The sequence below is a fragment of the Channa argus genome, chromosome 11, assembly GCF_033026475.1.
Source record: "Channa argus isolate prfri chromosome 11, Channa argus male v1.0, whole genome shotgun sequence".
In the NCBI taxonomy this organism is placed as follows: Eukaryota; Metazoa; Chordata; class Actinopteri; order Anabantiformes; family Channidae; genus Channa; species Channa argus.
This window is the reverse complement of record NC_090207.1, coordinates 15000396-15023661: the sequence shown is the minus strand read 5'-3', so window position 1 is coordinate 15023661 and position 23266 is coordinate 15000396. Positions and strand designations below refer to the sequence as shown.

Here is a 23266-nt window from a genome sequence, read left to right as displayed (position 1 = left end):
ATTTCTTAGCATCCAAGGGACTTGCGACCATCTAATGAAAAAAAAAAATCTATTCCGAATCCTGCCTATTAAAATTAGCAGCTGCTGACTATGATGCAAACATTTAGCTGCAGTTATGTTTGTAAACCTTCAAATGTAGGCTACAAACATTAAGAAAATATTACAATACTACTACTACTTCTAATAATAATAGTAATAATAATAATTATTATTATATCTATATTTATTATTGTTGTTGTTATTATTACGTTTTGTCTGAACATAGAAACTCTCTCATCAGTGACCTGTTTAAATCAAATGTTTTATATATATCTTGTTATACGCACCAATACAATGACAATAAAGACGTCTGTTGTTCTTGTTAATGTGTTTGTTACGTAACAATACAGGAAAAAAACACTAGTACGTATTGGGGCCATTGCGGCTAAATAAAAAGGGTTTTCCACAATGTGTCAACCCAATAATAACAATGTTCTTAATAATGGCCTTCACGTAATCTATAAGATATTACAAAAATGGGTAAGCATTAAAAAAGTGAATAGTAAAGCTTGTAAATCCCATATGAACTGTAGTCTACAAAAAAGCTTTACGTAGTTTGTTTTCACCGGCTTTCCGTAGAGAGGTGGAGTAGCCATGTGATCATAGATTGTGATAGCGAAGTTCCTGGAACAAACAAAACAAATGACAGCTGACCAGCGGACGGGGGAACAGTCCCAAGTTACTCATCTCGTTCTCTTTAACCTTTACATTGAGAATGTGAGTAAAATTATGGAAAACCTAGAGCTGGCGATTGGGAAGTGACTAAACAGAAATACAGCATAGCAAGCTAACAGCTACATATTTGTTAGCCTAGCTTCGTTAGCCTTGTTGGAGCGTCTTCATTTGTTTTAAGTAACGTTAGAGTTTATCAGCAAAGAGAGGGTTCGATTTCCAAAAAAATGATTCTCTGGATACTGTGTTAATGGTAAGACGTCTATTAGTTGTTGTCTTCCTTTCGGGCCTTAGAGACGTTTCTCAGTTTTGTGTTTTGTTTACAACCATTATCAGTGTTTACCATGCTGACATAGCCAGTGGATTGCTGCTTATCAGACCTCGCTAGCTTTTCCAGCTAATTATTGCTGTATGTGTCTATTTAGTGCACAAATGAGGACTTAGCTGATTGTGTCCACAAGCAGAAACCTCGATCAGCTGTATTTTTAAGTGTGATGTGAGCTGAGGTGAGCTGACAACAAAGATGGAGGCTGTAAGGCCAAAGAAGACCAAGGCAAAAACCAGCGGCAGATCCCAGGTGATTTTAAGTACTTCGCAGTAATTTCTGCCTTCTTCTATTATTGTCTTTTGAGCCTACAGCGCTTATCTATTTCTACTACTAGTAATTTTATAATAGGTTGTGGCTCTACAATCAGCCACAGTCTTACAAACACTTCTTCTCATAGCTGCAAAATCTGTAAAACATTGTTTTCAAATGACAGTAAGTTACTTACATACTGTACTGAGACATCCTAATATTTTTTGCCTCTTTCATCATACTATTTGATTTTTAATAACATGCCCTCTCTCACAGCTTAACTTTCTCAACCAACCAAGTTTTATCTCTGACTGTGTTAATTCTTTTCTTTGGGCCAGAAACAGAAGCAGACAGAGGAAACAAAAAGAGCCACAACTCCCTCAGGTGTTTGTGATGATCCCTCCACATCTGGATTTACTGAAATCCCCGTCAGTCTGCCATATCAGGAGCCAGAGGAAAAGCAAAAGGGCCCTCATGAAACACTTGAAACCCCAGCACAGCCATTCGATTTGTCTAATGAAAAACAACCAACCTACTCATCACAGGCCTTATCCATACCAGTCTTAACTGAGGTTTTACACTCATCTCTCAGTATGTCAACAGAGACATCACAGGTTTTGAGGCATTTGACTGAGTCAAAAAAAGAGGAACCAAACAATAGCAGAGTGGCCGCTCAGGAAGCTGAGCTTAAAGTTCCACCAAACACCACCGAGTTGGGTAAAGTCACACAATGGAATCATCCAACACAATTCGAGATCCCAAATGCTCCTGCACTGTACCCATCTCTCACTACACTGGAGGAGGGTCCTGTGGTACAGTTCAGTGAGGAAACCATAAAAAATGGTGCAAAAGGTCCTGCAGTGCTGGCACTTCCTGAGCAGGAATCTTCTCCTTTGAGTTTGCAGCCTCTGGAGTCTTTAGCTGAACTTTCCAGGAGCAAACTCTACCCACAATTGCCTAAAACAGCTCCTGAAATTCAGGTAATTGCCTAGAAAGAAAGAAGAACTTTAAACACAAGTAATTATGTATTTTGAATAGTAGTTTAAGAATAGCTTAAATTGTAGTGTTTATTAGTTTAACACCAGTGTACATAATTAAGTTGTTTTCTAGGGCATATGCACAAAACTTCACCTTTACAACAGACTTCTAAATCTGTCAGGAATTAAAATGTGAAAACTGTATCTTAAGAATATAATAAGCTTGAGTTCTACCTAAGTGAACAATAATTGCCTCTGCCAGCCTGATCCTGGTCCATTAATGACTCCTTCTGAGAAAGGTTTAGTTAGTATGTACGTATTTGGTCAAAAATATTTGTGTATTTGTAAATGGGTCATCACATGTGAAATAACCTCACTCATCTTATGTTTTGCCATGTGCAGCCATTCTCACTGGAGCAGCTGAGCGTCTGGGAACCAGGTGGAGGTTTGCAAGCTTGGTTAGATGGCATTGAAGTCTGTGCAGCCCATTTTTCTGCTCTGGCCCGGCAGGAGAACCATGAACTAACTGAACTGCTGCAAAATTACTGGCGCTGCCGCAGACAGCTGACCCAGTCTCACACACAGCTACACACACAGTCCTCTGATTGCAAAAGCACACAGAATCGTCTCTGGAGTTTTAGAGATGAACAGCTCACGATTCAGGTGAGGTTTTGGATCAGTGACCAAAATGAATAGCAAAGAGAACTATATTAAGCACCTGCTGTTGTGACTCTTTAATAAAATGTCTGTTCCTACAGGGAGTGTGTGCAGACCAATCTAAGGTGTGTGGGTATCATCGCTTCCAGCAGGCAGATTTCAGTCAGAGTGTGTTGGCAGAACTGAGGAGACTGTTTGAATCTCGTAGTGAGCTGCTGCATCAGAAGGTGGCACTATATGCATACACTGCTCTGCTGTCACGCCTACAAGTGGAATCATACTTGTATCATTTGCTAAAAGGTGAGAATTAAAATTGTATTTGAAGTATCAGTAAAGAGCTTCTCATACATTCTACAGTCAATTGCATAAGTTACTAAATTATTAAATAAATTAGTTTCCTTTTTTTTCTCTCATTTGATTTTGTTTTCAGATTGTTCTGGCAATCAAATACAGCCTTGTTCTCTCCAACCATTAAAAGAGGCCATCAGTGTCCTGTTTAGCTTCACACGCAGAGTCCTTGATGACACACAGTTTCAGGCAGACATCCATCACTGGCTGGAAAGACTGGTATACACAAACATACGGTTACTGTGCCTCTTTTCAGAATTCATGTCCCATTGGTCAAGGTATTTACTGTATTTGTTGTGGCATGCTCTCTGCAGGTGGCAGTCTTGCTGCTTGTTGGAGGATCAGGAGAGCACCTGTACCTGCTCTGCCATCTTCTATGTTGTCCTGCCGGGGTGGGAAAGTGGGCTGCACCCTTCGTTCAGGTTAGTTGGTCTTCATTTAGTATTGTCAGTGGTAGTATATAGAGATAACTTGAGATTTCTTGCCAATTTCTGTTTCAGATTCAAGTCGGAGGAAACACCAGTGGCGTGCAGCATTTTATGCAGGCTCTGGCCATCTTAATGTCACCTACCAGGTAATAAATGAGCCCCTTCAACAGTTGCTCATTCTTAACCACTAATTTAAAATGTCCACTCTAGCTTTATTTTATGTCTTTGGTTTTCCATGAGAGACTGGACCATCATTTCAAGGTCTAATAGCCGTACATCGTTAACCAGTGACTGCATTTTTTCACCCAGACACCGTGCAGAGTTTCTAGGCCATATGAAACCATATGAGAGCCTAAGCTCAGCAGGTTTTGCACCTGAATCTGGCAACTGGACATTAGTGGATGAAGGTGGAGAGGAAGTAAGTGTCAGGAGGCAATGCTTTAATTTTCTTTTTCACTGTTTAAAAACAAAAATTCCCTAAAAAAAACAAAAACAAAAAGTAATTATGCTAGTATGCTACTAGGGGCGGCTGTAGCTATATTGCGAAGTGTCTCTGGGCAAGACACAGACCCCCTAACAGCCCAATACTGTGCAGTGCCAGTCCAAGCCTGGTAGAAATTGGGGACGGTTGCGTCAGTATAAGATAAAAATAATAAATAAAAGATAAAAGGCAAATTACAAATCTGATTTTATACATGTTGATGGTGTAAAAATTATTCAAGTTCATTTAAAAAATATAATTGTATATCATTGTTTAAATGTAGTTATTGAAATTTGGTTAAAATAACACCCAGTTTACGTTCTCTTGAGAAAACAAGATGTGTCAGTGACGTTTGTAGATGATGAACAAAATTTGGTCCTGGTTTTTGTTGTCATCTGCTCAGTGACATGCAAAGCTGTTAAAAAATGGTGCTAAGTGAACATGGATAATTGAAAATCAGTCTGCTCCCTTAAACCCAAACCTCTGTCATTACTGATGTTGTCATATATAGTAATTTTTTTTACAACATTAACATTTTTAAGAAACAATATATTTTGGTAAATAAGTAATTTAACATGTATCTGTTTTTGTCTGTGTGTAGGATGAAGACCCAGAGAGCAGCTGGTTGCTGCTCTGTGAGGAGGACTTGATCTCCTTGCTGACCCAGTTCCCATTTCAGCAGCTCTATTCACACATGCTGGGAATGAGCAGGGAGGGTAAGGGAGTCTGTCTGTTCTTCTCTCTGTTAGTTTGGGTTGCTGACTGTGTGACACACTGCTCTGTTTCCAGGTGTGTATGAGCCCCAGGCCTGCTCCAGTCAGAAGATGATGCGTGTGTTTGCTTTTGCTTCCTCACTTATTGAAATACTCGCTCTTGGCCTACAAACCTACAACAGAGCACGTTATAGGCAGCTGGTCAAACGAATCGGACACATCATACGGTAAGTGCACGATTAATATAAGCAAAATCTATTATGCCACTAAGTCAAAACTATAATAAAATGCACTTGATTAAATATTTTTATTGTGTGTTGACTGTCTTTACCACTTAGAATGACAGTGTGTTATGTCAGTGATCACTGGGCCCAGTATGTAAGTGTGACTGGTGCTGCTGGATCCAGCACTCATGTGCACTCTCTGTCTTTGGACAAACTACAGCTGGAATTTGACCATCTCTTCCTCAGAGCTGTTTTACATGTACTCCGAAACAAAAGGTAAAAAATTGGCTGCAAGTTCCAACCCCAACTGGAAATTATTTACTTAATGAGGTAATTCAAAAATGTATTTTGTGTCATCCCCTCTCACAGGCTTGGCATTTGGTTGTTTATGTCTGAAATGCCATATAAGACTTTGTCCAGCTCTATGTTGTGGAGGGTCCTTTATGTTATGCAGTGTTCTGAGACAGCAGAAATAGAAACACTCAGCACTGCTAGTGACACACACACCTGTATTCAGGCTCTCCGAGGTACTCGTCTGCACACTTTCACTTCACAAACTGTTATGTGTTAAAAGCTAAAACACAACAATTGTGGTAAAGTTACACATATTAAAAGCTGTTAAAAAACAAAACTCCTAAAACTTTGGAATGGAATTCAAATTCTGTTTCTGTCCCAGACCCAGAGCACCAAAAGAGATTTGAGCAATGGCTATGTGAGGTGAACAGCCCTGATGGCATCTCCCTCCTCACTGCACTTGCACACATGGCCACACCAACCCAGCACTCTGACTCTGCCTTCATTACTACTATAACTATGCTAATATACCAGGTATGAGAAGGAGAGATAGAATGAAACAAAATAAGAGATGTTAAACAAAGCTCATTTTGTATAACTCTGATAGACTTTATATGACTAGATGAATTAAACTTGAACCAAAAGTTTTACTGTAAAGGTTTATATCCATAAACCTGGGTTATGATAATTTAATTGGGGTACTGTCTGTAATTCCACTGAATTTACCCTAGTCTACTGACGAGTGTAGCATGTAGAAAGTAAAAACATTGCCTGGATAAACTACGCGAGTATTTAAAGACCTAGTCCTATGGTTAGAAGACACATAGTGTCTAGCTTCTTCTTTAAAGTCTGTTTTTCTTCCCTCAGGTGTCTTATGTGAGTGTGTCTACTAGAGAAACTTACTCCAAGGTGGGAAGGGAGTTGCTGGCTGCCATAGCAACTGCCCATCCCTATGTCATCTCTGGGATGCTGGAGAGACTAAGAGAGACCATACAGACTGTAGGAATGGTTGGTACTGCAATTCTGTATTGTCTTTCATGCTTTCAGAACAAAATACAATGATATTTTAGCAGGCCCCAAACTTTATTGTTGTGGTTTGTGTTTGTTCTGTGTGTTAGGTGGCTCTGTACTTGTGTAAAGAACTGCCTCTGAGTCTGTGGCAGCCGAAACCAGAAGAAATATGTGTGATCGGAGCCTGGTTGCTTCAGCATCCCCTGTCTGCTGTGGAAAACCGACTGGCCTGTGTTATTCTTGAGGGTCTGAATTGGGGTTACACACAGGTAGTTGCAAATACGATAAAAATTATGTCTAGACAGCTTAGTTTTCTGTCTGTAGTCAGGAAGACTAAAACCTTTTTCTCTTGCAGGATGGGTCTTTGGCCCTGTCTTCATTGCTACACAGTGAAGTGGCTCTGCTGGTGGCTGAAGCCTATCAGAAGTACCTTACTGACAAACCATACAGTGGCCTCATATCAGAGGGAATCAAACAGGTGACACTGTTGCTTATTAATCTGAGACATCTAACGTTGCCGTTTGGGCTTCATTGGGCTGCATCCAACAAAAAGATTAATTTTATGACTTTGGTGACTGTGTCTTGTTTCTTTCCTCAGGTCTCTTACCTCGCCAGTGTTCTTCGTTTGGGTGTATCTCCTGAAGCATCATTTAGCCAGTGGGCTTGGCAACTACTGCTAAGACTTAAGCTCCATGGCAATGCCCAGAACCCTAAAGGAGCGTGGTCAGTCCCCGCTTTGGCATCCAACCCACCTCCAGAGCTTACCCACAGTCCCAGCATGCACTCTGTTCTCAGGGCTGTAAAATCTGGCATCCCTATTGGATGCTACCTGACCATTGCAATGACAACAGTGGGACACAGGTTTGTTTTCACAAATAGGCTATACCTAATACTTATGGTTGACTTATACATAGAATTTGAATTAAAATTAATATTGTGATTTTTTTTTTTTTGTGTGTGTGTGTTTGATTAGTCTGGAACAGTTTTGTACTGATGGAGTTGGCCTGTTAAAAACTCTGATTCAATCTCGCCACCTGAGAGCTGCTGTGCATCTGCTGGATAATATCCTACCTCCCACCTACCCTCTCAGCTTCTACCTGCTCAACAACTCTCAGTAAGAAAGATACATCCTTTCCACACAGAAAGCCGCTGCATCCCTAACATTCCTAATTTATTCTTGTCTCTCACGTCATCCTTCTGTTCGTGACAGGTTTGTAAGTTGTATCCAGCTGTTCTTGCAGTACGACAGCGTGTGTCCTCAAGGTGTGACACAGCAGGTTACTCATCGGGTTGCACCACTTCTTACAGGAACCACCTATGGAGAAAATGTTCGACTGCTGAATAGTGTCATTCAGGTCTGAAAGAATTTGTTTTTTAAAAATATATTTTTGATCTTCAAATTAAACTGTACATTTTTGTGTAATGTATTTATGAGTGAAGTAGAAGTTTGAATTCATGCATCCTCTTCAAATCAAAGATGACATGTATAAATGTTTGTTTTATCTTTTAGAGTCATGTGGTGGAAAGTTCGCAGTCTGGGCGTGTCGGAGCTGCAGCAGTCCTGGAGTTTTGGGTGGGAATTCTGTCTCAGCAGAATCTTTGGTACAGAGACAAAACAGTCTTGTTCCTTATGGATCAGATCTGCTGTGCTGCATTCACACAACACCAGGAAGAGTGTGTGCAGAAACTCCTATACCAGCAGCATAAGGTATTCTCTCAGTGTTGTTATAAGTTTACTTAAATGTCGGGACTCTTATGTCTGAATTTAGCACTTCTTTATCACTACAGAAAGAAAAGAAATTGAATTTAACTGGTCACACATTAGAGCAACATCAAGAGCTTGGTACTGAGGGAATAAGTCAACTTAAAATTATTTTTATTGTTTTAAGTCATTTTAAGCAGACCACACTATTTAATAAAGTGTGGTCTGCCAAATATATATTTGCATGCCAAGTGAAATGTTTTCATCAGGAAAACCTGAGGAAGCTAGTATATAGATAGAACTCCAGCAGTAGTTGTAATTTCTTTCCTTTTTATACCTCATGCAGAATGCCTTGGGTTACCATGGAGATCGAGGTCTGCTCTCCTCTCTGGTTGGCTGGATTGCTGGAAATGCCACACCCTCCTTTATTGAAGGCCAATCACTCAGTGCAGAGGTATGGGTCCCCAATGCACCAACAATACAATATTGAATGTTGTCGGTCCCTTCAGGAGTTTGCTATGTTGCTATTGCAACAATTAATTCAACCAACCCCCCTACATTCTGTTGAACTTTCAATTTAAAACATCATAAAAACATTGTAACATGCATAATATTTTATTTGAAAAGCTGTTGTGAATACAGGCATTTTAGGCCGCAGAACTCGTAAAAAAATCTGCAAAATCTTGGAGGTATTTATAGCAGTTCCCAGTTCTCCTAACAGCTTGTGTGTTTTATAAGGTTTGGTTTGCCTGGCTTGTGCTTAACATGGAGGCTGTGTTTGAGGAAGATTCTCAACTGAGACGCTGTGTTGAACTTGAGCTCCTATCAGAGCCAAACATCTCCCCAGAACAAGCCTTAAAGGTAACCAGAAATACACAAAACACAGAAAGTTTTGTTAGTTAAGATGGGAACATTAGGATTGTTGATAGGGGGTTGATATTGATTATAGTAAGTGTGCAAGTGTTTGGGATTCTGGTATACTGCTAGTTCACAATACTAAGTGCTGTACAGTATGTACAATAGATGGTGTTAACACTGTGCCTATGTCTGAGCCAGAAGGCGCAGCAGAGACTGAAGTTGCCAGTAGCTCCCTCTCTGCAGCGGCTGCAAGTTTATCGTTGGGCATGTCAGGCCTTAGCTACACCCCCAGACCATCCACTCCTGCCACTGGTGTGGCAGAAGTTCCTACAGCTCTACCTCAGGCAGCCTGGGCCCGAGTACGGGTATAGTACACCTCACATTACTATTAATAGTCAAAGAAGCCAGGAAATAAGCACAATCTGGCAAGAAGTAATTATATACCTGCTTGTGTTTGTTGTCAATTAGGTTGGCTGCAGCAGGATGTATTGGACGAAGGTTTTTCCAGGCTTCATATCAGGCCGCCTTACTTAAAGATCTGAGACAGAGAATACAAGAGGTGTCTGACTTCCACCATGCCGCCAGTCAGGCCCTCAGAGTCCCCCCACCTCACACACCTTCATCAGACACCCAGGGTGACGAAAACCCTGACAATCTTAATCCACCTTACCTCACCTCTCCTCAGCTACACACAGAACTAGTCAAGTAGGTCATAGGTCATAATCTGTGCAATTAAAATAATCCCCCATTATTGCTCAACACATAGGAGCAGCCATTAGTATGTAAAGATCTTTCAGATCAGCAAACTGATTGTTTGCAGGTTGTTTGGTGTATTTGCTGTGTGGATGGATGACGACACTCTGCAGAAGCAAGAAGTGTACCTTCCCTCTCTTCCTCCAGAATATGAACCACACAGACTGGCACAGGTCATGCAGAGGCAAGAGGTTTGTTTGCCTTAATGGTTTTATGTGTGTTCGAATTTATTAATTACATATGAGACAAGAGTAATTGCATTTGTCAAATATTTGGTGCACCATATCCTATTGCTCTTATATTTTATTGTGCATTCTTATTTTGCTGTAGGAGCTGTGGCTGGAGTATGTGGACCAGGAGCGTTTGCGGTATGATGAGAAGGAAGTTTTGTCTCTGTGGGAGAAGGTGCAGAATGAGCCGACTTTCGTGCAAGCCCAAAACCCCAACTTCAGTGACTACACCAGCCTCAACAATGGTACAGAGTTTAAACTCTTAATTTCGAGCAAGCAATTTCCAGCAAAAAGTTAATCAAATGTGGTCTCTCAGTTTCAAGGTTGCATGTACTCCCCTTGCTTGCATGGGCTTCCTTAAGGAAATCTGGTTTCCTTCAACAGTCTATGACTTATGACTTGTATGTTAGGTCAATTAATTGTTCCTAATTTTTTGTAGGTGTGAGTTTGAACGTGAATCATTTTCTATCTGTGTATGGCTCTCTGTATTGGCCCTGGGTTAGGTTTGCGTCTTGTCCAGGGTGTACCGTACATCTCACCTGCAATACGCTCCAACTCCATGGGACCCAAAACATTATAAGGAGTTAAAGATGATGGATGGAGGGATACTATGAATAGACACATTAATTACATTTTAAAAGTAGCAAAGGGATTTTGCCCCTTATCAGTTCAACCTATTTGTATGAAATATGTGTCTTTTTGTCCGGTTTTTAAACTGTTTGATATTGTTTTCTGCTTCTCTGCAGCAAGGGAGCGTATACTTTCCAACCTACAGAAGCATCCAGTTCCCCATCAAGCTCCAGGGCTCCAGCAGCAGAAAGCTCCTGTAACTGATGTCCCCTCCATTTGTCTTACTGATTCTAAAGCTGCTGCTGAACTGCTGCAGCAAGACCTAAGCATTCTGCAAGACCAGGCCAGGTATATGGAGATTATATAACTGGCAGGGCCACATAGTGCACATATATAACCATGAGAATGGACTCTTTTGTTTATGCATAGTTATAAAAACTACATAAAAAGCCATGATCTTTGGTATCAGGATTGCAGTGGCACGTGAGGCCCAGCAGGTGGCGATGGAGCAGGAGCTGCTGGAGAGTCTTCCTCAACTGTATAAAAACCGACCTGAGCAAGTCACCATGGCACTAGAATGTAAAGGGAAGGGAGGACAGCCATGCCAGGGACCTGCAAACATCACTGTCACAGTATGTATACTAAAACTGCATACCAGACACATTTTTGTACATTTTATGGTTACTTTGATACATTCATGTGTTTCTGTGTACCCACATAGTGTGAGCGTGTACAGCGACAGGAAGCAGTGCAGACCCAGATAACATCACTGCGCAGGGACATCAAGAAGCTCCAAACTGATGCTATGGCTCCTCCACCTCAATGCTTGGCCCAGGCTGCTGTCCACACTGAGAATTTTATTACGTCAGTATATAAATATTGTGCTGCACAAAAGAAAAAAATGGCCTGCATCACATAAAAATAATAGATTTTGTAATTAAAACAGATGTTACGACTCATGTATTAACTGTTATGCACCTAGGGCTCTGGTGAATATCTACAAGGCACAGAAATCACCAGCTGTGCATCATGTTGGCGTGTCAGCCTTTTACCAGGTGGTCTCCTTTGTGTGTGAAGACACACTGCGGCATCCCCCAACTCGCCAGTATCTCTCCTCATGTGTGGAGATTTTGGGACAGGTGTGCACATGCCCACACAAAGAAACTGACATGCTGTTTATGGAACAAAAATATTATATTACACATTTTTTCACTTTGTTTATGAAGACTAAACAAAGTTAAGTTGCTTTATGCTGAAGGCTCCTGGATTATAAAGAAACCTGACGTCATCTGTATTTTGGTTATATTCCTTAAAGAACTAATATCATTTTAAAAGAATGACCAAAAAAAGCATAAAAAGATAAAGGCTGCTTAGACTTTACAACCTTATTTTCTGACTTTTGTGAGGTTTTACTAGAACATATCCCGAGTTGCTGCATAATACTACCCCTTTAACTGGCTTTAACCACAACTGCAGGATATTTCTCTTTATCTTTTCCCCAAACCTTTTCACCATTACCTTCAATAACCCCTCTCCTATACATTATATCTACAGTTGCAAGGAACGTAGATAGGAATACATATGTAAGACAGAAGAGAAATCAAAAATAGGACTAGGAAAATTTAAGCTAAATGTTAAATTTGAAGCCCTATCTGTTCACTATCTGTTGATGATCACATCAACAAAAGCAAGCTAAGAGCTTACCTCATGCAGAGCAGAAATAGAAAGCGGATAAATAGGACACTGCCATGACTGACTAAACAGAATTAGTAAGAGCCAGTTTCAATTTCCAGTTAAACTTGATGTGCACATCAATTATCAACACTTTCAACTTTATTGTGCTAATTTTTTTGCGCTTAGGTGTTTATCCAGGGCAACGCAGAGGAGTGCAGCCGGGTTCTGAAGACCATCCTAGAGCAGCGCCGTCTTTGCCCTCTCATATCCCCGTTCTTCACTCCTAATGCAGCACCCAAGCAGCTTGTTGTCCTCTACAAAGATGTTGTGACATTCCTACGCATTGACTGTGCTGATGTCATTTTCATGTTGCTCACTAAGGTTAGTTCTGATACAAAGTGACACCTTAAAGAAACACATCAAATACCAATGGCAGCTTATTTAATGTATCCACATCTCCCCTCCACCCATAGTTTGATTTGTCCCAGTGGCTGAATGAAAACCATCCTGTGTTTTCGGAGAGAACCCGTTTGCTGGAGTTGATCCATGGAGCTCTCTGCGTCTGTGGCCGTGAGCCCGAACCTGAATTTCTCACACCTTTTCACCTTTTCACTAAACACTGGACTTGGCTTTTGCGCCACAATTTCCCTGACCACTACAGTGACTGCCTGCGTCTGCTTATGACAAGTAAGTGTGTGTGTGTGTGTGTTTGTGTGTGTGTGTGTGTGTGTGTGTGTAAAGACTGACCCACTGAAATTTGCTGAGATTTTTTTTCCAGATTATTATTAACTGAGAATGCAACAACTTCAATCAATACATAATCAATCAACTAACAAAATACTGTACCTATTTCTTCTGTCTACGTTTTATAATTGCCAGTACAACATCAAATAATGAAAGGTTAGACTTGGTGTAAGCACTATATAAGCTACCATTTACCAAATAAACCCAGCTTGTAGAAAATTGGCATTTAACAGCACCGTTTTTATTCTTGTCTGTGTTGTTATACATGAGCAGTTTCAAAGAAAAGCTTTGAGCCTTCTTGTTCCTTATCCGAGTGATTCAGAGAAAACACGTTCATCCCTTTGAAAGAATGCCTCCTACTCATCTTCCCACCAAAAAAAGATTAAATGAATTAATAAACACTGTTACTGTTAGCTGAATCATTACTTCAATCTACAGAATCAGATCAGCTTCGAAAGTGTCTACTGAGTGATTTTGTTTCTTGTTGTATTAGCCTTATGCAACAAATGATTTTAAATGAAGCCACAAATGCTAAATCGATCATACGAGTGCTAATTTAGTATTATATGTCAAAAATATAGAATTTAAGTGTTTTATGTACAACTTCTTCAGCAATAAGAACCCTTTCCTTTAACCTGTCAGGCTCATCAAACCAGTTACTTAGTCCAGAGTGCTGGAAGGTTACACTGCGAGTGCTGGGCTGCTCACCTCCATCCCACAGTACCAAGAACAAAGCGGAACAAGCCATAAGCACTTCTGATGTGCCCTCCCGTGCCGTTGGACCCTATGCCTCTACCTACAGATCTCCCATCAGCCTCTCTCCTCAGCAGGTAACAAATGATGTTTCTGATATTAGATTCAAACATCTGTCGTATCACGCAACAGGGAAAGAAGTTGTTTGCAAGATGCCACTGTGTCTGTTTCATTAAACTGTGTGATCCTTAAACATGCATTATTAATTCAATTATGCTGTGGATATTTATTGTTTGCTTACAGGTTAATGAGACAGTTGATTGGCTGAGTGATTACTTTCTGCTGGGCCGTGTCAGTAACCCAGATCTCCGCAGCTTTGGCCTCTACTCTGCCTGGACTCCTTACATTACTGAGGTTGTGTGCTTCTGGGACCATCTGATTGGTTGCCTAATCAATGGGCAGGTCAGCAGCTGTGCAAGAGAGTCAGTAAGCAGCGGCAAAGTTATAAAAGGTGACTAAATATGGGCAGTAAAACGTCATATTTTACAGTGTCAGTGTACAGTGCTTTTCATATATCCTTTTGTTGTTTTCTGTGATTATAAAGAGAAATGTTTTTTGCACTCTCACAGCTCTGCAGGACCTTCACAGTAAGATTGTGAAGTTATTTAAGCCTTGGATCTTTCCTCTGGATATTGATGATGGCAGGTAAATGTAGCTCACTGGTTTTATATGGAGAAGAGCTATTGCCAGTAAGACACTTATGAAACAGATGTTATCATAGACATGAGAGGGCAACAGATAAAAAGCATGCATAGTCCATAAGTTGGATTTTTTTCCCACAGATATAACACTTTCTTTGCTTGTAAATATCAGATCCTTATGATGTTGTAGTAGTTATTACTTCTATGACTTAGCTCAACCAACAGAGGGAGATTTGTTTATCTAGGAAGAACAATGTACTTTACACAAAAAACACATAGAAGACACTGCATGCAATAAGGAAAAAAGGAGAACATAAGGAAAATGTCAATATCTGTGGCTTTGTGTCTCAGTAAGTGTTACCCATGGCTGGAGACTGATGCCAGTACAGCGGGATGTATGGTTGCACTATACGCTCAAGTCACTGAAACACTGCATCACAAATTCAGAGGTAGGTGGGTCCTCAGCAGTCCTGTGTTCACACATGAATGAGTCTGTGCTGTATTTAAAACACTTTGCATTGCAGATCGTCTGCTCCCAGGTCAGAGGGGGGCTCTGTGGCTGTGTATGATGCAGTACTGTGAAAGCTGCACCTCGCCCCGTACACCTGAGTACCTTCTCTACCTGTACCACGCACATCTCCGCAGCCTGCCCTGGAGACATCTGCACCCTGACACTCAGCTCATGCAGCAGCTCTTCAATGTGAGACACTTTATCCTCCTCCAAACCTCTCAGGACATATATGAAACAAGGGATCTTGTTAATTTGAGACTTGTCTCCTTGGCCCAAGCTGCTATTATTAGTCGAACCTAACAAAATTAGAGTCTTGACATCCTGGTCCTGTCTCTCACTACTCAAATAGATCTGTTGTGGCTTCTATACAGAAATTGCTCAGCCAAAAAACATTAAGTAAATTAAACAAGGACAGATGACAAAGACTGCAATTCATGGTTGTTTATAATCAATCAATAGCAAGCGATAAAAAATATAAAAAAGTGCAGAAGTAAGAAACAAGATTTATTGTAAGGACAAACAAACTAACCTGTTTATTGCTCAAATAAAAGTGAAATACATTTTGTCCTTTTTTGTACTTATATATAAGTATATATATATATATATATATATATATATATATATATATATATATATATAATTTCTCGGTTGTGTTAGTACAGTTTTTCCATCCCATTCGTCTCCTTGCCAACTATCCACTCTAGAAAGAACAGTCTGTTACCTGTGATTACTTTCAAGATAACTGGATTATTAATTGGGTCAGAAATGTACATATACTGGGTAACCAGAGGTAATGCATTTTCTGAGTGCACTAAGTTGAGATCTAAGAGGTTTGATTTGTTTTTCAATTTTATGTTATTAAATCATTTTCCCACATTCCTCTTCTTCCAGGTGGAAAGAGGAAGTCCTAGGAGTTGCTTCCTGTTTTTGGGAGAGGTGTTATGTGAAGTGAACTGGGTCAGTGTTGTAAGTGACCACTTACAAACACCTCCGACAAATACAAGATATCCAACTCTGCCAGACACAGAGGCTCAGAAGGAGTCTCTCACAATGTTGGCCTATCTTCTATACATGCTAGTTTTTCTGGCAAAGGAGGAACAACTCCTGAGTCAGCCGGTGAGTTCAGAGCAATATAATCAGACCTTTAATGCTGCATTCATGTCATGTAGTTTAAACTGTAAAAAAAAATAACTTGTATTCTTGTAAGTCCTAGTCTGTCTTGGAAGGTTCTGACCATTACGGTCTCTCCCATTTGGGGAGTAGAAGAGACATAACTATTCCAAAACGGTACAAAACCAAAATAGGTATATGTATACGATAACAACCTTAAACTGGGGCTCTGCCATAACCTCTACTCTTACAAGGTTATAATTTCTCAGTTTTTAGGTTGAAACTGTCAGAAAGGTGATAATTCCACCAGGGTGGCCAAAACATTAGAACCACCTCTTTTCATAATGAACTCCAGTACGACTCCGCTACCCACTTTGACCTCAATAATAAACACATAGTAGAGTACCCTGTGAATGCGTCCAAGTTATATCTTTGGGAAATATTACCTTTCTCCTCTTCCTGCCTGGCTTGAAGGCAGCATAATTGCCTTTTATATATTCATTCTTCATTTCATTCTTCCACTACCCGCAGGATTCTCCTTTGTTGAGTCTTTTGATCCAGTCTACCTCTCTGCGCTGGCATCAGCTGGACTTGTCTTCGTACCAGGGCATTCTGGGATATGTTAGCACCCATTACCCTCCATCTTTGTTGCTCAGTGCTGATTCAGCACCTCAGCTGCTGCTGAAATTGATGCGTAGTGCTGCTGGGCTCCACCCCCGCCTTAATGAAGCTCCACACCAGGTGAGACAATACAAGATGAATCACAGCTTTATTAAAGCATGATAAACATCCGAAGGTTTTTCTAGATTGGATAATGGCCATCAGAAATTAAAGGTAGTTTAAAGCTCGTATACAAGCTCTTTGTGTATAATCCCAGTTAATGTTTTTATGATTTAGTATTAGAAAACCATGAGTAGAATCACAGTGAAATAAATGTGTACACTGCAGGTTCTGGATATAACTGTCATTGCGCAATTCTATTATATGAAGGAGTACTAATGTTAGAGGATAGGATTGACGAGTGCACCTCCACTGCCTCAGAAAGGCACATTATGTGGGAGGCTTGGAATATCCACGTTAAATTTAGACGTAAACAATTCAACTTTCTTTGCCAGCCGTGTTTCCCTCTGCCATATTAAAACAGTTTACACCTAACACTTAAGTCCTTATAGCTGCTGTTAATATAGAGCGTAAACAGTATTAGTGAGTGTCTAAATACTATTTTAACATTTAATTATTTTAGAAGCAGGAGCTTTTAGTTTGGGGACCCACACTCACCTTTGACGGTCTTTTATGATTATTAAAATTTTTATTATATTAATTCAGTTCTGTAGTTTGATATAATACTAACCGTAACGAACCTAACATTCCCTTTGTCAGGAGGAGACGCTGAAGGCTGGGGCATACGTTTGCTGGTGTGCACAGTCTTTGGTGACTCTGGAGCAAGGAGGCACCATTAGCCTCAGCAGCCTGGAGGCTGAGCTGGAGACACTTCTAGACAGCATTGTCACGTTCAGCCCACCTGGTGAGTTATCTTTACCGTCATCTTTTACACACCATTACACACACCATTTCCACCCACCTTTCTGTAAGTGATCGGTTCTTTTATCACCTCTGTCATTTATCTACTCTTATGTATTTTCTCTGCAGAAACCGGTTTAGAGCACAGACACATGGCCTTCTGCAGTCTCTTTAGTAACACTCTGGTTTTGCTTAATGAAGTGGGTGTCTCAACGGCCGAGGCACTCGCTGCTCATGTCAATACCTGGCTAGAAAGGAAGGGGAGGGGCCTTCCTATTCTGCCTCTTCTGACGGCTTGCTCTCGCTGTCTCGCATCTGTGCGACACATGACACGCATCATGGAGGCATGCATCACAGCGTACTTCAACCATGGTAAGGAAAAAAAATCTGAATTTTTTTAAATTACTTTATTTGTGCCTATAAAAATCATTTCCCCGGTTTGGAAATTCTCACTTGATATGTTTTGAATAATGGTTGATTTCAATTTGGCTATTTTGACATTGATCAACTTAAATGTTGTCTTTATATGTCAAAGTGAAAACAGATCAACAAACTAAGCTTACTTAATTCAATATAAGACAGAAAAGGCCTGTGTGGATACATCAGCTTTGCATCTGAACATCTCGACACTGCAGTTTTTTTACCCATAATTCAAACTCTGTGAGGATGCACAGGGAAAATGAGTGAACAGCCCTTGCAGTCCGGCCACAAAAAGTCAGTTATGTTGAGGTCTGGGCTCTAACTTGGCCTTTCTAAACCCTTATTAGTGTTGCTTTGAGGCCATTTTTGTGTAGTTTCTTTGTCTTCCTGGAAAAAAATCCCAAGTTCTCCGCAGATCTCTTGCAGACTGCATCAGGATTTCTTTCGACATTGGTGACAGGTGTTTCACAATAGGGATGGTGTGTTTGTCATCATTTGTAGTCTTTATTTGTCTTTGCCACTGCACCACACATACAACAGCAGTATGTGTTATATGTACAGTCTCTCCAATCTCAGTTGCTTAACCTTTTAACTACTTCAGAAAGCAGAGGTCTTTTGTTGGCCTCCCTCACTAGTCTACTATTTACTTGGTCATTGGCCTTCATTAGGCAGATATACCTGTGCTGTTTTCTTTTGGGTTTTTTAAATGGTGGGTTCAACTGTTCTACAACAATGTTGAGTGACTTGGACATTTTCTTGTCTCCATTCCCAGATTTCTGCTTTTAGGTAATCTTTTCAGAGTTGCTTTAAGTGTCATTATGTAGTTTGGCCAGGATTCTGGTTTACTAGTGACCAGATGTTGTAGATACAGGTCTACTTACTGCAATAACTGTAAACTCATTCACTGGACTCAGATGATCCCCTTTTCATTTATTGTTTGACTTCTAAAACCAATGGCATGCTAATTTAAAAGTGGTGAATATTTATATTTTCTATTATTAGTTCATTTGGTGATCTGTTTTCATCTTAAGTACCTGTTGAAACCTAAATAAATCCACCACAATTCCAAGTTTAAACCTTCCAAAGAGTTAAATACCTTTACAGGCACTGTAATTAAGAAATACAGCTGCTTTTTTGTGGAGACTTTCAACTAGCTCAATGTATCAGTAAGACAACAGTCCTAAATATCTCTATTCTGTAATGTCAACATTTGCGTACTATTGTCACACATCAGATAGACATTTAGTTTTAGTAATACATGTTTAAAAGGGAATTTTACAAACGGGGTTTTAGTATAGAGGTACAAGTCAGCCATAACATTGACATCACCTGGTATTTTTAATGTTTTGGGGACAGGGGTAGATTTGGGAAGTGTGTCATGCTGGCCAATATCAACAGCTATTAAATCACACAGTGCAGCTTGCTGCTCACAAAGGCTGTGTTGACCTTTGTCCTCAACATTAAACTGTCGGGTGGTATTAATATTATGGCTGTTTGTGTAGTTGGGTATGCTTAAAAAGGTGTTTCATGTTTCTCCTTTTATTGTTAATATTCTTGTTTCTCCCTGTTCAGGTGATGAAGAGTCTGTAGGTTGGGGTCCTGTGTTGGTAGCACTGCAGGTGCCTGAGCTCACAGTGGATGACTTTCTCTCTGAGAGCCAATCTGGAGGCAGCTTCCTGACACTCTATGCTTTCATCCTGCAGCGTCTCAACACTGAATATACAGCAGCCAATGAAAGGAGGACACTGGCTTTAATTAACACATGGACAGATCTGGTTTTCCCCAGGTTTGACCCCCCCCCCCCCCTTGTTCTTTTGTATCCCTTATCTATTTACTGCTGGTCTTCCATCAGTTTTATACACATACAGATTTTGCTTTGCTTTGATAACATGTGTTGCAGGTTGAGTTTCACCTGTACTAACCAATAAACAAACTGTGGTGTATCTTGTGTGTAGTGGTCCAGAAGATGAAGCTAAGCTCTTTCTTTGGTGGCACAAAGCGCTGAATCTGTCAGCGGAGCAGCTGCAGCCACAGGCAGGCCAGACAGAAGTGTCAGGGGTTGTCATAAATTTGCTAAAGTTGCAAACCAGGCTGCTTCAGCTGGGAGAGGAGAGGCTGAACCTTGGACTGCTAGGTGCTATAGGCCTGGGGAAGAGGTCCCCTGTTTCTAACAGGTAGGCTTACATTATTTTTATTAGCAAGTAAAACACCAGATTTAATAAAAATATTTAAATTTGTTGTGAAACCGATTGTATGTCTACTGTACAATTAGGTTCAGGGTGGTGGTACGCAGTCTGGCAGTGTTTCTCTCAGTCCAGGTACCATCAGAGACAGAGCTTCGGCTCCAGCCCACCAGTGACTTGCAGCTCTCAGTGAAAGCACAGCAAGTATGAAAAAAACTGCAAATACAGTGTTTTTATTTTCTAGTCTGCAATTATCTCTTAAAAATAACCTGTTTGTCATTTTTTCTTATGGATGCAGATGTTGGGGATGCTGGAGGCCATGCCCAGCAATAAGCAATACACAGAGTTAGAGGACTCTGTGAACAAAGCTGTCCAGTTCATTCGCTACCCAGGACACTGTCTCAAAGATGCACCGCGACTTCTTGCCTTGCTTGCCAACCTCCTATACCCTGATCTCAGATACCTAAACATTATTCGTTAACATTGACTTAACCTGACACATTGGGGACTAAGAGGACATTACACAGTGACAATGACTGTTCTGTGCAGACAGAAGTTGGATCATAAAGTTTCCAAGTACTGGCACAGGTACTGAATTGGTTTTGCTATGATATCAGGAAGAGCAACATGTCTCATCAGTAAGGCCTTTGCATGACAGAAACTGTTCACGATGGCCCCCTGTGCATTTGTGAAAAAACCTTTCGACTGGTTGGATAATGAAACCAAACAGAAGCATACAAAAACATTCTCATGTACTTATCTCTGACCTTTTCCTGCATGTTTGCATTTCTTCTCATGTTAATGCCCTGTTGCTTTTTATATGACTCGCCTGATAGTTTTTGAGTCTTGATTTGAGAATATGTTGCACATATTTATTGAAGCAGAATTCATGAATCAGAATTCACCACTGGTCTTTATGTCTGATATTTACACCCATATGTGGAATCTGACAGAAAAACAGTTAAAGGGTCCATAGGACATTTTGGGGGGTGTTGACAGACCTAATGGGTCTATAATTTCAGGACTTAAAGTGTGGTTGAGGAAATACCAGGAGAGCTGGTAGACAGGTTTCACTGCCTGATACAGCTCCTGATGCAAGCATCTAGCTATGAGCTCTAATCTGAAATGTCAAGATCCTGGGTACTCTACTCATACAGGTACAGGTGCTACCTGATTATAAAAACAGAACATTTGTCAGTATTTTGGTCATGTACAGCCAAAAGTGCTTTCCTTGTTTCTGCCAAAGACATGTTTTCATCTGCTCACTACTTAAACATTTTTGACCAAGTACAAGGTTGTTTCATCTAACTCTATTAGGTTCAAAACCTACAGTCTGAAACACACCAGAGGATACACACAAGTACCACTTACAGTATATTTTTGCCACAACACATGGCCTCCTTATAAAGTAGTTTTGTAGCCTGTAAACCAAATTACTGATGCCATTGGTATTACCAAGGGCGAATGCTGCTGGAACAAGTTTATATCTGGATTTATGTACATACACATATGGCTGTATGTGCAGTCATTTAACAATACTGTTATTCAGATGTATCACATCTACACAATGTTTTGCACATCAAAGGCAGTTTTCACATTGTAATAACTCCTGTCTTTTCACCACTTCTGTTGCTCAGTGCCATCTCAATAATAATCATGCTGCACTTCTTCAGCCTGAAGCTCCCCTTATTGCCTGTGTTATGTGGTGACTGTTAATATGAAATACATTTCATTCTTATGGTCAGTGATCAGGAATGGGTCTGTAGGGCTGCTGTAAGAAGGGAACTACAGAGCCAGGCTACACAAAGGAGACAAGACTTTGTACAGTACAATAAAGGTAAATAAAATGTCTCATAACTGATATTAAGGAATTTAAGTCTGTGATCTCGGACCAAATGCATATGCAACCTCCAAGAGCAGAAAGACTGATCTAATACCCCCTGAACAGATGAGGAGATGGTGCAGATGGTCAGACTGATATTAAATGTTTCTTGTGTAAGAAACCTGTTAAATACTGTCAGGGATTTGATTGGTATCTGCATTCTTTTGTTCATTGCATCTGTGCTAAGGCACAGCACAAGTCTGCAACCAAACAAGCTTTTGTGAAGATTGTTCGGGAGGCGGTCTTTAATTTGAGCTGTGTGCATGTGCATACACCTACATGTAGCATCCTCATCTGACACCACCGCATCTGTCTGGGAGAAAACCTCTCTTCAGGCAATGGTGGTCTCTGTGGTTACATGAAGGGTAGAAGCAAGAGAGGAGGCGGAGAGGACACCGTGTTCTAAGGCTGAGAGAGGACGGTAGATGCATTACAGACATTCATTGCTGCCGCTTCACACTTGAAAATCCTCTTTATTGTGTTCAGCAAACCACTCGCCTGTTGTCCCTCACCATTTAATCGACCTCCTGTGCTCCAGGCTCTCCGCTCAGGTGGAGCAGAGTTTTAAGTACACTTAAAGTAGTTCAAATTTATTTTTCCCATTAAACATCAGCCTCACTTATCTCATGTTCTCACACACACGTACATACTGTATATGTTCGAGCACTCAGAGGATTCATTGCTGAGACAGAGTTTTCATGGCAGACACATCCCTGTCTGGCAGATTCCTTGTGTTACCATGGAAACCCAGCATCAGGTCAGGAATAGTTGTTCCTAGACTCTTTAGGTGCACACTCAGCGCTGGAATAACACGTGGCTTGGCTCTCAGCAGTCAGCATCAGCAGTTAGAATGCAGACACAAAACAAATATAGATTCTGTGCAAATGTAGATTCTGTGTAAAGTCTGACTAGTACACTCGGAATAGTTGAAATTCTGAATAATTGATTGTATAACCTATGTGCTTGCATGGCACAAACAAAGGCAGATTTCAGATCTCATTTTAACTGGATGTTTCCGTCAGTGCATTGCAGTCGATCCTGACAAGTTCCGGTGTCAGTCACAGGTTGAGCAGAGGGCCCTGCATGATAACACTCCACTGCTGACCAGTTGCTCTTCTTGGACAGCTGCACTGGCCCCAAGTCCCTCCCTGCTTCTAAAATACACACACACACATACACACAAGCAAACCAGGCTGGACTAACTCTGGAGTTTCTCCACTCTAAAATTCTCAATACTGATGCAACAAAACAGCTTCTCCACATGCGTGCAGTGTTTTGAATGTTTCAGTTCAC

The 23266-nt window shown here is 40.6% G+C and overlaps 1 protein-coding gene across 4 annotated transcripts; it reads left to right on the top strand.

Annotated features, from left to right (window-relative positions):
• The first annotated feature begins 599 nt into the window (after positions 1-599).
• On the top strand, positions 600-21952 carry epg5 (ectopic P-granules autophagy protein 5 homolog (C. elegans)). 4 transcript variants are annotated; one of them, XM_067519838.1, is made up of 46 exons: positions 600-756; positions 1137-1288; positions 1633-2268; positions 2668-2928; positions 3024-3222; positions 3353-3489; positions 3585-3692; positions 3771-3844; positions 4008-4116; positions 4781-4895; positions 4969-5119; positions 5231-5392; positions 5486-5643; positions 5793-5944; positions 6278-6418; positions 6529-6690; positions 6777-6899; positions 7020-7282; positions 7395-7535; positions 7632-7776; positions 7932-8129; positions 8470-8577; positions 8862-8984; positions 9180-9346; positions 9450-9686; positions 9802-9925; positions 10065-10209; positions 10711-10882; positions 11004-11166; positions 11256-11398; positions 11517-11673; positions 12395-12589; positions 12682-12895; positions 13595-13782; positions 13949-14156; positions 14275-14350; positions 14698-14795; positions 14871-15046; positions 15749-15973; positions 16499-16708; positions 17348-17492; positions 17618-17860; positions 19481-19694; positions 19864-20082; positions 20181-20295; positions 20390-21952. In XM_067519838.1, exons 2-46 carry the CDS (start codon positions 1235-1237, stop codon positions 20570-20572), a joined length of 7737 nt encoding a protein of 2578 aa, XP_067375939.1. In that variant the 5' UTR covers positions 600-756; positions 1137-1234; the 3' UTR covers positions 20573-21952. The 4 variants fall into 4 exon arrangements, with proteins under 4 accessions (XP_067375939.1, XP_067375940.1, XP_067375936.1 ...); XM_067519839.1 differs by having other exon boundaries at positions 1627-2268; positions 9180-9340; XM_067519835.1 differs by having other exon boundaries at positions 1627-2268.
• The last annotated feature ends 1314 nt before the right edge of the window (positions 21953-23266 follow it).

What these genes read in the sequence shown, in the direction of transcription:
- epg5 (XM_067519835.1), top strand. Translation starts at nt 1,235, where the DNA reads ATGGAGGCTGTAAGGCCAAAGAAGACCAAGGCAAAAACCAGCGGCAGA. An exon ending in CATGTACTCCGAAACAAAAG is followed by an intron (nt 5,393 to 5,485) that starts GTAAAAAATTGG and finishes CCCCTCTCACAG; the next exon opens with GCTTGGCATTTGGTTGTTTA. An exon ending in CTACACCAGCCTCAACAATG is followed by an intron (nt 10,210 to 10,710) that starts GTACAGAGTTTA and finishes GCTTCTCTGCAG; the next exon opens with CAAGGGAGCGTATACTTTCC.